This window comes from Acanthamoeba castellanii (genome assembly GCF_000313135.1).
Source record: "Acanthamoeba castellanii str. Neff unplaced genomic scaffold scf7180000084652, whole genome shotgun sequence".
Classification (NCBI taxonomy): Eukaryota; Discosea; order Longamoebia; family Acanthamoebidae; genus Acanthamoeba; species Acanthamoeba castellanii.
Window position 1 is genome coordinate 1835 of NW_004457460.1, and position 12991 is coordinate 14825.

Sequence of the window (12991 nt, forward strand, 5' to 3'; positions counted from 1 at the left end):
TTGGGGCTCTGGCTGAGCTTCCAAACGATGGCGTGCTCGCGGCCACCGCTGCCCACGACCACCACTGTGTGCTGCTTCAGTTCTCCTTCCATCTCTGTGATCTGTGAGTCTGTCGCAGCACAAAGGAGCCGCGGTGCAGGTGTCAGTGTGCCGCCAGCAGCGCTCACAAGATGCAGCCCACCCAAACACAACTCCGCAGCACACATCTCTAGGGATCTGCAGATTTCAGATTGGGCAGATGATGAAGCGTGATTCCGAAACATCGGAACCAGGCATCACTCCGAGTGCGGCAGATTGGATGGGAGGAGGGTGTGGGCGTACTTGAGATTTGAAATCTAATCTAGAGATGCACACGATCTCAGTCCGGCTATGTGGCAAACTCCTGTCCTCCTCCTCTCTACAGAGCAGATACTGCGCAAATGGCTCGCGTGGTACTTGTGCCAGTTGCTTCCGCAGGTCCCAGGTCGTTCTCCAGTGGAGAGACGTGGGATGATGGTGTTGGGACAAAATGCAAACAATTTCGAAATAGTTTCGAAATCTTCGAAATAGTTTCAAAATAATTTTAAATTAAATTATTAATGTCTAATCTGACGTCAGCAATAGACGTACTGGGCAAGATGATGGAGGCGGCAACGCAACCGCCGGAAACGGTGGTGGAAACAAACCAGCTCAACATAGGGGCGGCCATCATCCTCTTCGTCCTGTTTGCATTGAGTGCCCTCGCCATCTTTATTCGGTAACGCCTCCGTTAAACAAGCATTTTCATCTTTAAAATGAGGGAATTTAATCATTCCACTTTTTATTAAACTAATAAACATATTGATCTCAGCTAACCAATCATAAATAATAAACAGATTTGTGATGCTGTTGCGATCGAAGAAGCACCCGCCCCGACAAACACGCACCCACTTTTTCCTCTTCTTCGTCATTTGCTCGGCTCTCGGTACTTGCTGCTCTGCTCCTTTGCTTCACTTTTCTTTCCTCACATGATTGCGCCTTGGCACGTGTGTGCGTGTGCGCTGTGTGTCGTGCGACACCGCAGCACGAGCGACGTTCTTTGTACTGCTCCATGTGCCGTTGAATCTGCACCTCTACTTCTTCGTGTGGTTCCTCCCCGAGTTCCTCAACCTGGCCGCCTTTGTCATGCTCCTCCGCTCCTGGTTCTCCCTCTACCCTCCCGTGTGTGTCATGTGTCGTGTGTGTGGTGTGTGTCGTGTGTGTCTCGTGTGTTGTGTGTGTGTGTGTGTGTGTCGTGTGCTCTCTCTTTCTCTGTTCGTTTTCGTCCTCTCCTGACGTGTGCCGCGCAGGATCCGAGTGTGGGCGACCTCGCGCCACTTGGCGACCTTCACCTATCGCAGCACGCGGGTCAAACTATTCGTGATCGAAGTTACCACTATCACTTTCATCGAGGTACGGCCCCTGTAACGCACGCACGCACGCACACGCACGCACACGCACACGAACGCACGCACGCACGCACACTGACGAAGTATCGTTCGAACTCTAGGTGGCACAAGCGGTGGTCTTCTTGGTGATGATCATCCTGGGCGAGGGCTACTTTGACCTCATGCAACGGTACGCCGGCCACCCCCACGCTCTCGCTTGGCATTCATTTTTTAAATTCCATTCTTGACATTCTTGACATGCCTGGAATGCAGGGTGGACGCGTGGTACATGGGCGCGCTGGAGCTGCTGCTTATTTTGTCGAGCGGCGTGTGCATGGGCCTGGTCAAGTACCTCGAGAAGCGGGCCAAGCGGCGGCACGACATCATCGAAATCGAGCAGTCCTTCCTGAGCCTCTTCAATCGGGTACTCGCCACCTCGTACGCTGTCATCATCAACACCCATCGCCAACACGTCTAACCTGTGTGTGTGTGTGTGTGTGTGTGCGCGCGCGCGCGTGGTGTGTGTGTGTGTGTTGTGCGTGTGTGTGCGTGTCGTGCCGACACGATAGACGGATGCGGTGATGCTGGTGTGGGTCTTTGCGCGCGCGGTGCGTGCGTTCGATTGTCTGATGTCCCTCAACTCTGACTGGGACCAGGTCATCGCCTCCAGCTCGTACCTGCCCCCCCCCAAATCACTCTCCCACAACAACCTTGCACCCTCTCCTTGCTTTGCTGCCAACACAACGTGTGCGGTTGTGTGCGCGTGTGTCGTGTGTCGTGTGTCGTGCGTAGGTTGTTTCCGCTCTACGTGGGTCCGTTCTATCTATTCGCCGAGTTGGTGCCGCTGGCCTCGCTCATGTTCGGCAAGGTGATCGAGACGCTCGACTACGGCACCACCGAATACAAACTCCTCAACCTCCTACCCACCCTCTTCCCCTCGCCCAAGACTCGGGTATACCTCCTGCACTGCGACACACACGACACACGACACGCACGACACACACGACACACACGACACACGCACGAAGACTGACTTTGGTCTATCAATCAGCCAAGTACGACACAATTTTCGCTCAACGCGACCTACATGGAGAGGGACCTCACGCTCAACTACACCTCGGAGGACGAGAGCGAAGAGGACGACCCCCGACTCGCCGCCGATCGCAAGGCCCTCCTCACCAGCAGCGGCCGACTGACGGCCGAGGCGCTGGTGCCGGCCTCCGGTAATGGCCCGCCGTCCATGGAGGCCCTCGGCCCGCACGGCGCGGCGAGCATCAGCACTTCTCGCAGCGGCGGCGGCAAGGCCCCCGACACCGCCCTTCTCATCAAGCAGCTGACCAAGAACCCTAGGTACGCCGTGTGTCGTCTGTGTCCTGTGAGCCGTGTGTCGTGTGTCACGTATGTCGTGTCGTGTCGTGTCGTGTCGTAAGAGACTCAAGCGGGCGCGTCGGTCTGGTGCAGAGTGCGCGGCTTCATCATTCCATTCGAGGAGCTGCAGATTATCCAGAGGATTGGCGGAGGCGCCGGCGGCATCGTCATGAAGGCCGTCTGGTGCGCGCACGCCGCCACCCCCTTTGGCCACAGTCCCGTCTGGGCTCACCAGCGCGCGTGCGTGTGTGGCGTGTGCGGTGTGTGTGTGTGTGTGTTTCCCCTAGGAATGACATGATCGTGGCGGTGAAGCAGCTCAACCAGCTGCTGCAAGAAGGCAGAGACCTTCTCGACTTCCTCAACGAGATCGAAATCATGAGGTACGTGCGTCTCTTCGTTATTCTTCGTTCTTCGTTCTTCTTCGGCTCTCATCACTCCGATTTATCGATTGCCAGTTCGCTGCGACATCAGAACATCGTCACCTTCTACGGGACCTGCATCCAGCCCCCGCATGTATGCATTGGTACACCACCACTACTACGACTGCTACAACTACCTCCTCCTACGCATTAGATTTTGCTTGCTCACCTTACTTGTGTGCGATGTGTGTGTGTGTGTGTGTGTGTGTGCATAGTGTCGGAGTACCTCAAGCGCGACAACCTGCGCACGGTGCTCGACGACGAGTCGGTGCGGATCGGCGCGCAGCTGATGGCCCGCATGATGCGCGACATCTGCAAGGGCATGTCCGTCATTCACAAGTACGCACACACACGACACACGACACACGACACACGACACACGACACACGACACACGACACACGACACACGACACACGACACACGACACACGACACACGACACACGACACACGACACACGACACACGACACAAAGCTTCACCGTACTTTCATGAATTACTCATATCGGCTGCGCAGAGCCAAGATCATCCATAGAGACTTGAAGCCCCAGAACCTGATGGTGGACAAACATTACCGCATCAAGGTTCACACGGCACACACGCGACACGCGACACGCGACACACTACACACTACACACCACACGACCCGCACACTCGTTAAGTTGACTTTCATGTGTTGGTTGGGTGGGCCAGGTGGGCGATTTCGGGGTGAGCCGAATGCTGCCGGGGGGCAACAGCATACCTTTCTCGGGCTACTCCATGTCCATCGCCGGCTCCTCTGTTTATATCGCCCCCGGTAACCGACACGACACGACACGACACGACACGACACGACACGACACGACACGACACGACACGACACGACACGACACACACGACACGACACGACACGACACACGACACACACAGCTGATAGATTGAATGATTGTTGTGACAGAGGTGTACAACCTGCGCTACACACACAAATGCGACCTGTGGTCGTTCGGGATCATTCTCTGGGAGATGTGCACCCGCCAATACATCACCCTTCGCCCCGGTACGCGCCCCCGCGCGTTCCCATTAACACGCGCGCCGTCCTAACGGCGGGTGTGCGATTGAGCAGAGGAGTTGATGCATGGGATGCGACCAGAGATCCCCCCCGACTGCCCGTCACTCTACGCCTACCTCATCCGGTAACAACAACAACAACAACAACAACAACCAACAACTACAACAACAACAACCAACAACAACCAACAACGACCAACAACCGCACGACACGACATGACGCACGTTTGCTTGTGGCGTCAATTTATCACAGAGCGTGCTGGGACGCCGACCCGACGCGGCGACCAGAGTTCCGGGCCATCCTCGCACTCCTCAAGCAGTGGAAGGGGCGCGAGACCGACTTCCAGGCCGCCGCCGCCGCCACGGCCGGTCGCAAGGGACGCGTGGCCAGTACGTTAACGAGCAGCCAGCAGCAGCGCCAGGCGCCGGCGGGGGGCGCCGGCGGCGACGTCAGCAAGTCGGCGACGCCGCCACCGCCGGGGTGGGACGGGCACGCCCGGTCCCAGTACGAACTCACCGGGCTGGGCGGCGACGAGACCAGCAGCAGCGGAAGTAGCGCCAACGAAAAGGAACCCTCCTCTCCTGATTAATCACAATAAATTTACATTTTATATCTATGAATCAGTTCAATATAAATAATATATAAGTAGATTAACAAAATAAGTGGTATAAGATATATACACATATGTGTCTTTGCCCGCTTGTAGGCACTATCGACGTAGATCACCAGGCACGCCACCAGGCCCGCCATAGCCAGCGCCACAGGCACCGCCACTCCCGCCGCGACCGTGTTATCGCCGCAGCCGTCACTTGTCGTAGAGGAGCTCGGGCTCGAGATCACGGTGGCAAGGCTGCCGCTCTGGACGTCCGGCTTGCACGACGGGCCGCCCGAGCATGAGCCCACCCTGGTCTCGCCCCCGCTGGCCGCTTGGCACACAACAAGAAGTCAGTCTTACATCCAACCACCACATACCACTACCAACCATCCACCACCATCCCCACACCCATCCCCAGATGGGACCCCTCCCAATTTTGGAGTTGGCCGTCAGGCCACTGTGGGTGGTGCACAGAATGAAATGGAGAAGAGGATGAAGGTGGTCACCCAGTGCTGAGGGATGCAATGCTATCACTGTTGAGTGGCGTGGCAACAACAACTGGCTGGTGCCAGACTGAAATGTATGAACTCACACCAGGCTGGGTGGCCAGCCGACTGGAACGTATGCATTCCATCTTCTCTTCTCTTCTTGGCAGCTCAAGTGCTCACCCAAGACTGCCTGTTGAGCTTGTGGTGCTGATCCGCCGAGACAGAGAGTTTCGTCTCAGACAAGTCGTTCCCCTGCACCCTCTGCAGCTCGCGCTCCAGCGAAGTGTTCCGCACCGAGCTGCGCCGGCGCACCGGCGGCAGCTGCTCCAGTCGGCTCCTGGCCCGCTTGTAGGCGATGTATACCACCAGGCACGCCACCAACCCCACCAGCACCAGCGCCACAGGCACCGCCACGCCCGCCGCGATCGCGACCGTATCGCTGTCACCGCCGTCACTTGTCGTAGAGGAGCTTGAGATCACGGTGGCCAGGCTGCCGGTTTGGAGGTCTGGCTTGCACGACGGGCCGCCTGAGCACGAGCCCACCGTGGTCTTGCCGCCGCTGGCCGCCACGCCCCCCATGCCGATCGAGCCCTCCTGCCGCGCGGCCAAGCCGCGAGTGGTCTCCGTGGTGGAGGTGAAGCAAAACGGTAGCCAGTAGGAGCGAGATGCCACCAGTCTTGATGTGGGGATGCTGGCGGTCACTCGGGTGTAGGTGTCGTTGGCCACGGTGGGCATGTGCGCCGAGACGTCGACCTGGCCCAGAAGCGCGGCCGTAGACATGTCGACGATGTAGGCCACCGTCGTCACATTGGTCTCCGTGCTGCCGGCGCCGCCGAGGCGGATGAAGTAGGAGAAGTCGATGCGGGTGCCCGACAGGCCCACGATGACGTTGCCCGCGCACTGGGCGCTCGTCGTGGTCTGCGCGGTCGGAATGGAGACGGCCTCGACGTCGGGCGGGCCGTTGGTGAATCTACTCGCCACCGGCAGGGCGAAGGGTGACGTCGACGGCGAGGGCGAGGGGGCATCACAGCAGCCGTAGAGCTTGATCATGCCCGTGCGGGAGCTGAGGTGCTGGGTCTCGCCATTAGATGCGCGGTAGTACATTTTGTCGACTGTGATGCTCTCGTTGTAGTTGGGCTGCCCCGCAGTCCACCCAGACACCATAGGTTGATTGAGCGAGAGCACGAGCCAGTAGAAGTCCACCGAGGGCAGGGCCAGGCCGGGCCTGGCGGTGGTGTAGAAGGTGTAGAAGGTGTAGGTGGGGTCGCTGCTGCTGACCGAGTAGAACTGGTCGCCCTGGGGCACCAGCCCGCCGGGCTTCCCAGTTGAGCCGTCGTCAAAGCCACTTGGGACGTTGTCGTTGTAGCGCAGCTCAGCCGAGACAAAGGCTGTCCGATGAAAAAGAAGATGACGACGATGATGATGAGGCACAATTCCGAATAAAAAAAAGAGGATGATGAGAGGGAGGGGGGGGTTCGTACTACTAGGATATCGGAGCTTGACGGTGAAGGAGGTGAGAAGGCAGTTGGCCCCGTTGGTGTGGAGGCGGTGCAGCTGCGGGTAGTACGCGAGCCAGCCCCACTGCTCCAGATTCATAGTGTTGGCCAACTCCCGCACCCCGCAGGCCAGCGGCGAGTACGAAGGGCTAGCGGAAGGCGAGCTGCTGGGCGATTTGGTGGGTGTCGGTGAGCTGCTGGGCGATACAGGAGGGGACGTCTGCCCTTGGGCGAGAGTGGAGGTTAAGAGTAATAGGAAGATGAGAGGGAAGTGGGGGTGGAGTAGTAGTGCCATTGAGCTGGTACTGTTTGTGGTACAGTGCTGGGTTCAGCACTGAGCGGGCACAGCACCTATTTTAGCTTCAAAATTGTTTCCCTTTTTTCACAGGCAAAAGGGGGAAAAGAAAAAATGCAACTTAATAATAATATAATATTACATTAGGTTGTGTGAACTTGGTGGTTACCACCACATCCTTCTTTGCTTTCCTTCTTCGACCACCACACCCGACCTCCGCTTTGTCTCTGGAATGAAGGCCGCCCTTGCTTTCTTCGCACTGCTGCTGCTGCTGCAGCTTCTCTTGTTGCAGGTGGGCAGCGAGGCTGCGCCGCAGTCGTGGCTGTCCCCAGACACATGGCGGCTGTCTTACCCTCAGGGGTACTTGGCGGCGACCACGGTTGGCGAGGTCGCCCTCTTTGCCGGCGGCAACAACGAGATCGGCGATCCCTATCGCGTGGTGGACCTATTCAACCTGTCCTCCGGCGAGAGGACAAGCGCTCGGCTCTTCCAGCCTCGCGTCGGCCCGGCTGCCGCGTCCAGCGGCAACCTGGCCTTCTTCGCCGGCGGAGTTAACGGCTATTCGGACCTAACCGACTGCTCGGTGGTGGACGTCTACAACGCGACGTCCAACCGGTGGACGTGGGTCACGATCCACCAAACCTGCGATGCGTCGGTGACGTTGGTTGGCGACCTGGTTCTGTTCGCCGGCGGCATCTGGCCCAAACAATCCGCACACGGCCCCGACTGTTCAGTGGTGATCATCTACAACGTGACATCCAACCGGTGGCGCACAACCTTCTGTACCCTCTCACAGCCGCGCACCGGCATAACGGCGACGACGGTCGGCAATCTTGCTCTATTCGCCGGAGGCGGCGTCTACAACTCAACGCCCGCAGTCTCCAAGCTCTCGGATGTGGTCGACATCTTCGACGTCTCGACGGGTCTCTGGAACACGGGACGGCTCTCCCTGCCTCGCATGGGTATCTCTGTGACATCGGTGCGCGATCTGGCGCTGTTCGCCGGAGGCTACACCACTGATGTGAACGGCAACGTTGAGAGAGTTGATCGCGTTGACATCTACAACGCATCATCAAACCAGTGGAGCGTGGCTCATCTCTCGCAGGCGCGCAGCCAAATGGCAGCCATGACGGTGGGCGACGTGGCCATCTTTGGCGGCGGCTACAACGATAAGCTGGGCGGCCCGCAGGTGACGGTGGACGCCTACAATGCGTCCTCTGGCTGGTGGTTCATGGCTGGCCTGCGCCTGTCGGAGGCTCGGAGCTCACTAGCGGCCACGTCCGTGGGCGGCTTGGCTCTCTTTGCCGGAGGCTTTTCGACGACGGGATATGCCGTACCCACGTTGGACGTCTTCAATGCGTCCGCTCACCTCGTCTCGCCTTCAGCCGCGCCATCAGCGACGCCTTCGGTGTCTCCCACAGCCTCCATTTTCACGCTGTCTGTGTCGCCCTCAAGCTCCACTACGCCATCACTATCACCTTCAGTGTCGCCTTCGACCTCGCCCGCCATCACGCCTTTGCCGCCCAGCCACTTGCCATTGGATCACAACGGCTCGAGCGACAACAAACTGGCGCTGGGCTTTGGTCTGGGTGTCGGTGTTACGGTGGTGGGCGGCTTGATCGTGGTGGGTGGTGCAGCCACGCTCTACTACGTGAGGAAGAGACAACGCACGCGCGCCAGCTTCGACTATCAGCCGGTTTTGCAGCTGTAACACGAGTGTTTATCTTGACGTGCTGGTCGTCACACAAGCTGCACACGCCTTTGCTCTACAGCCCCGACCTCGAATTGTTTGTCACCAATCAGAAGCACATCCTGTGTACCAGCATGGTGGGTCCTGGTGTGTGCACGTGCGTGTGAGCGCTGTGTCCCAAGAACGACGGTGTGATTTGAGGTGATGTGGAAGAAGAAGGTCATATGCCCGCCCTCTCGTACCGTGTTCATTGTAGTCGGCTTGCAAGATCCACCGGTCTTGGAAGTTGTCAGAGGAAGCAAGAATCGAGCCTCCTTGCCAAGTCGCCACCAGCGGGTCTGCACTCCTGGTCATGCGCATGCGCTCGCCTGTGGTCCACCACGTCCGCCGCCTGAGCAGAATCCATCCAGCTCGATATTGAGCGCTTGGTGGGAAGTACTGCACCTTGGGGCGCAAGTGCGTCGAGTTCGAGCTGAAGCCGCTCGACGAAGCCGGCCATCGCTGACGAGCTGCCCATGGGGATGATGTTGTGTTGGTGCCCATCCACTGTCTGCCACGTTGTCCGTGATGTCGTAGACGCTAGCATATCAGATTAGCAAGGAACTCCACTGTGGGCTCCCTGGGAGTCTTCCCTCAGGGACCCGGTCGGACTTGGCTTGGTGTCATCCACCTCTGATAAGCTCAGATGTACATGCGCACTTGCTATGACACCATCCTGCTTATGACTAGAGATCCAAGTGTTGTGAATGGAATACGCTGGAGGAGGCGCGCCACCTGGCCAAGATCGCCCTCCCCTTCTACAAGACCCTCTACATGTGGGCGTGTGCGCGTTCCGATGCAGGCAAAGTGACAAAGACTCTTCAGTTACAGCGCCCACTGCGCCCATAGTTGCAGCTGCGTCAGCCAGCTGCGGGCCGAGAGCGTGGACGCGCCAGAGGAGAGGCAGTCGCTGCAGGTGGTTACAGTCCAGTTGCCGGCCAGCGAGAAGCCGCCGAGCGAGGACGGACATGTTTTCGACGAGCAGATGGTCTTGGTGAGGCGCTTATCGGCCTTGTCGGCATAGAAACAGCATGTGTGGTCCCTGCTCGGCGTCGGCGTCGGCGTCGGCGTCGGAAGGGGGCAGGCGTACTTTGTGGAGTACTGAAGGTTGTAGGTCAGGATGGGGTCCTCCTTGAGGAAGGCGAGCATGCCAGTCTCCTGGACATGTTGCTGTGGTATTGGGGAGAGGGCCACTGGACCGGGGACCTCTGCTTGCTGGTATTGCGTGATGCCCCAATTTATGAAGAAGCGCATCCGTACCACCAGAAGTGGACTTGGGCACCATGGTGCTCCTTGCCGCTGGAGAAGGTGAGGGTGAAGCCACCAGAGTCGGAGCCGCTCGGGAGCCTCTGGAACTCAGCGGTCTTCTGGTTGCCGCTGCCGTGGTACTGGGCGGGGTCGCGCGAGTCCTTCTGGCACACGGCAGGCGTGTGTCCTTCTGGCACACGGCAGGCGTGTCGTCGGCCACGTTCTGACAGAAGATGAGGCTCATGGCGCCACACACTCAGTAGAAGTAGACCTGGCCAGTGCTGCTGTTACATGTACATCTTACATGCCAATCTTTGCGGCCAGTGGCGAAAGGTCATATTCAAAGTTACCCACCTTACCCTTGCAGTCGGCCTGTGCTGACCCCACAACGACCATCAGGGCCAGCACAGCCAGCACCACAGGCACAAGACACTGCATAAAACAATGATGTCCCATCTTCTCTCCTCCTCTTCCTTTCTGCTGTGCTGTGTGTATTGGGGAGAAGTGGGGGAGGCAAAGGGGCTGTGTAGGCCTGACTGAAACTAACTCCACATTGCTGGCAGAACCAAGACTTTGTGGCCCCAGAGTGTAAAACTGTATGTTCCACTGCCTTGCTTGTTCTGCTGTTACATGTTTTTAATATTAATGCAAGTGCTTGTGTATCCTTTGACCCAACAATAACAATCACTGTTAACAGGGTGTTGCTTTCCAACTTTCATCATTGTGGTCATGGTCACTGGCAGCGCAGTGGGCTGGGCTTGGTGTAGGAATAAGTGCAACCAGACCTCTAGGGCAAGACAGGCAACTTCTACTTCAACTACAAATACTAACAGAAATGACCATTTTACTGACCAACTGCCACTGCCTGGCACAGGGGCCATCCAGTCATCAAGTGTATGGCCTGGATGCACTGAGGACAGAGGTAATTCAACAGGATGACTTCATCCTCAACAAAGGGTCAAAGTTGTATAGACTTTGTCCAGCTGATGCTGCACATTAGCACCAGCCAATACACCACTGCACACTACAACAGTGGAAGCACAACAACAAGCTCAGCCGCCTTCATCAGGTGGATACCTCAAATGAACAAAAGCATTAGGTGAGGCAAGTAACTTTTCTCTGTATACATTATCATATCAGTGAGTCAATGCATCCTTCTTCTTCTTCTCCTTCTCCTCCTCTGCTCTGTCCCTGTGCTTCCTCTATGTCTGACCAACTCCTCCAAGCAATTAAACTCTTCTCCACCCCCTTACCTTCTCTTTATCACCTGCTCCCAATCACACAACACCTGCCCACACCTTCATCATCTGGTGAGCTGGCTGAAGCTGGTGGCCATGGTGGTGCAGTGAAACCTGTGGGAAAAAGATAGCCCTCACCACCACCTGGGGTCCTGGATGTTGTGGGCCTGCTTGTTGGCTGTACACATACACCCAAGTGGTGATGAAGGATGGTTGGGTGAGATGACACATGGTTGGGTGGGTGGTGGGTGGTATGTGGTATGTGCACATGTGGTCACCACAGGCAGACAGCTGATCATGGTGCCCTCAGCAAGCTTGACATGGGCTGCTGGGGCAGGCACCACGCCCTGCAGCATGCATCACACTGCCAGCTCTTCAGCTAGCCTGCACCATGCATTGGAATGATGAGCAGTGAGCTCTTTGACCACCCACTCACCAGCCACCACCATGAATGCCATCCACCAGCCCCATGTGGAGTGGCTTGGCTGGATGGCTGGCTGGCTCTAGTAGTAGTGGTGGTGGTAGATTGCTAAGGCCAACACATCAGCCCTTGCCAAAGAAGGACATGCAGATGACAAGCACACATGAGGAGTCCCATCAAACCATTTTATGTACAGATTTCCCACCCAACACGTCGGATGGCAGTTTTGCCGAAATATGTGCATTTTTAAGGTCTTTTCTTGCATTTTCTACATTTTCCGTTCACATTTCTCATATTTTGTGCATTGGACTGGTCGAAGTGTACTGATGACACCAGTCTGTTTCTGGAGGGTGTGCAGATACTGGTGTTACAGCCCTGACGATCTGTACATGCTGCCAGATAGTTAGTGAAAAAGGGTCACTGACCCTTTTTTGTGATGTAGTGCATCCCAAGTGACCTAACTTCTTGAAGGAGAGAAGAGATGACAAATTGGGGGAGGGCACCTGGGTACTCAACAACTTGATGCACTTGCACAAGACAAGGCAATGGGGGAGTGCATGGTGATAATTGCCATGCATGGCTGTGGGGTGGTGAAGAGGTGTTGTTTGGATATGGAGAGCCACACAACTGGGCAACCAAAGCAAAGGTTGGTATCAAACTTGAGGCACAATTGTGATGTTCTATCATTCATCAAGTTCTCCCTGTGCAGGCAGCAAGAATGGGAATCAGCCCTCTCTTGTTCTTATGGATGATCCATACCTCCTCTGCCAGTTGCAGTAGTCTCTTGCCACATGTGCTGGACTTCATCAGACAAAATCCACTGCACATATTGTGTTGAATCCCCTCAGTACTATGAGTTTCATCATCAATCACTGGTTGAGGTATTTCCAGTTTGTTGTCTCTTCCTCTTGTGTTGCTTGGTAAGGGGAGTTGCTGTGATTGGCTCCTTGTTGATATTGGCTTGCACTTGTTTGCAGCTTTCCTCCCAAACTAGCTTGGGAAGGATTTCACTCTCCACAAACCCAATTCCCTTCATTAGGTCCATGATGGTCAACAAATTAGCGCTGGCTTGCCCCTAAGCCAAAGCCGCACCAGCTAGCTGTTGCTCAGCGTGATGTGTACACCGATGGAGCCCTTGATCCCCTCCCACGAGCATATCGTGTCTATTGACATTTTTACTCGCTGGCTGTCTCTTCTGCGTTCTCTTCGACTTCGTCCTCGTCGTCATTCCCATCGGTGTGCCTCTTGACATACCACTCCGGA

The 12991-nt window shown here is 56.6% G+C and overlaps 4 protein-coding genes and 1 pseudogene across 4 annotated transcripts in view; 2 read left to right on the plus strand and 3 right to left on the minus strand.

Annotated features, from left to right (window-relative positions):
• The first annotated feature begins 620 nt into the window (after positions 1-620).
• ACA1_102440 lies at positions 621-4807 on the plus strand (annotated as a pseudogene).
• A 662-nt stretch (positions 4808-5469) lies between these two features.
• ACA1_102450 (uncharacterized protein) lies at positions 5470-6897 on the minus strand (the record flags this gene model as incomplete). The annotated part of the gene is made up of 2 exons (XM_004340000.1): positions 5470-6689; positions 6783-6897. The coding sequence occupies 2 exons, from the start codon at positions 6895-6897 to the stop codon at positions 5470-5472; spliced, it is 1335 nt and encodes a 444-aa protein (XP_004340048.1).
• Positions 6898-7324: 427 nt separating this feature from the next.
• ACA1_102460 (kelch repeat-containing protein) lies at positions 7325-8803 on the plus strand (the record flags this gene model as incomplete). The annotated part of the gene is made up of 1 exon (XM_004340001.1): positions 7325-8803. One exon carries the CDS (start codon positions 7325-7327, stop codon positions 8801-8803), a length of 1479 nt encoding a protein of 492 aa, XP_004340049.1.
• Positions 8804-9646: 843 nt separating this feature from the next.
• ACA1_102470 (uncharacterized protein) lies at positions 9647-10313 on the minus strand (the record flags this gene model as incomplete). The annotated part of the gene is made up of 3 exons (XM_004340002.1): positions 9647-10029; positions 10104-10230; positions 10269-10313. 3 exons carry the CDS (start codon positions 10311-10313, stop codon positions 9647-9649), a joined length of 555 nt encoding a protein of 184 aa, XP_004340050.1.
• Positions 10314-12903: 2590 nt separating this feature from the next.
• The window catches only part of ACA1_102480 (RhoGEF domain containing protein), a gene marked incomplete at both ends in the record, with an annotated part of 4038 nt that continues 3950 nt past the window's right edge, over positions 12904-12991 (minus strand). Inside the window, one exon of the mRNA XM_004340003.1 lies at positions 12904-12972. Within this exon, the coding sequence (XP_004340051.1) occupies positions 12904-12972 (69 nt within the window). The remainder of the gene's footprint in view (positions 12973-12991) is intronic.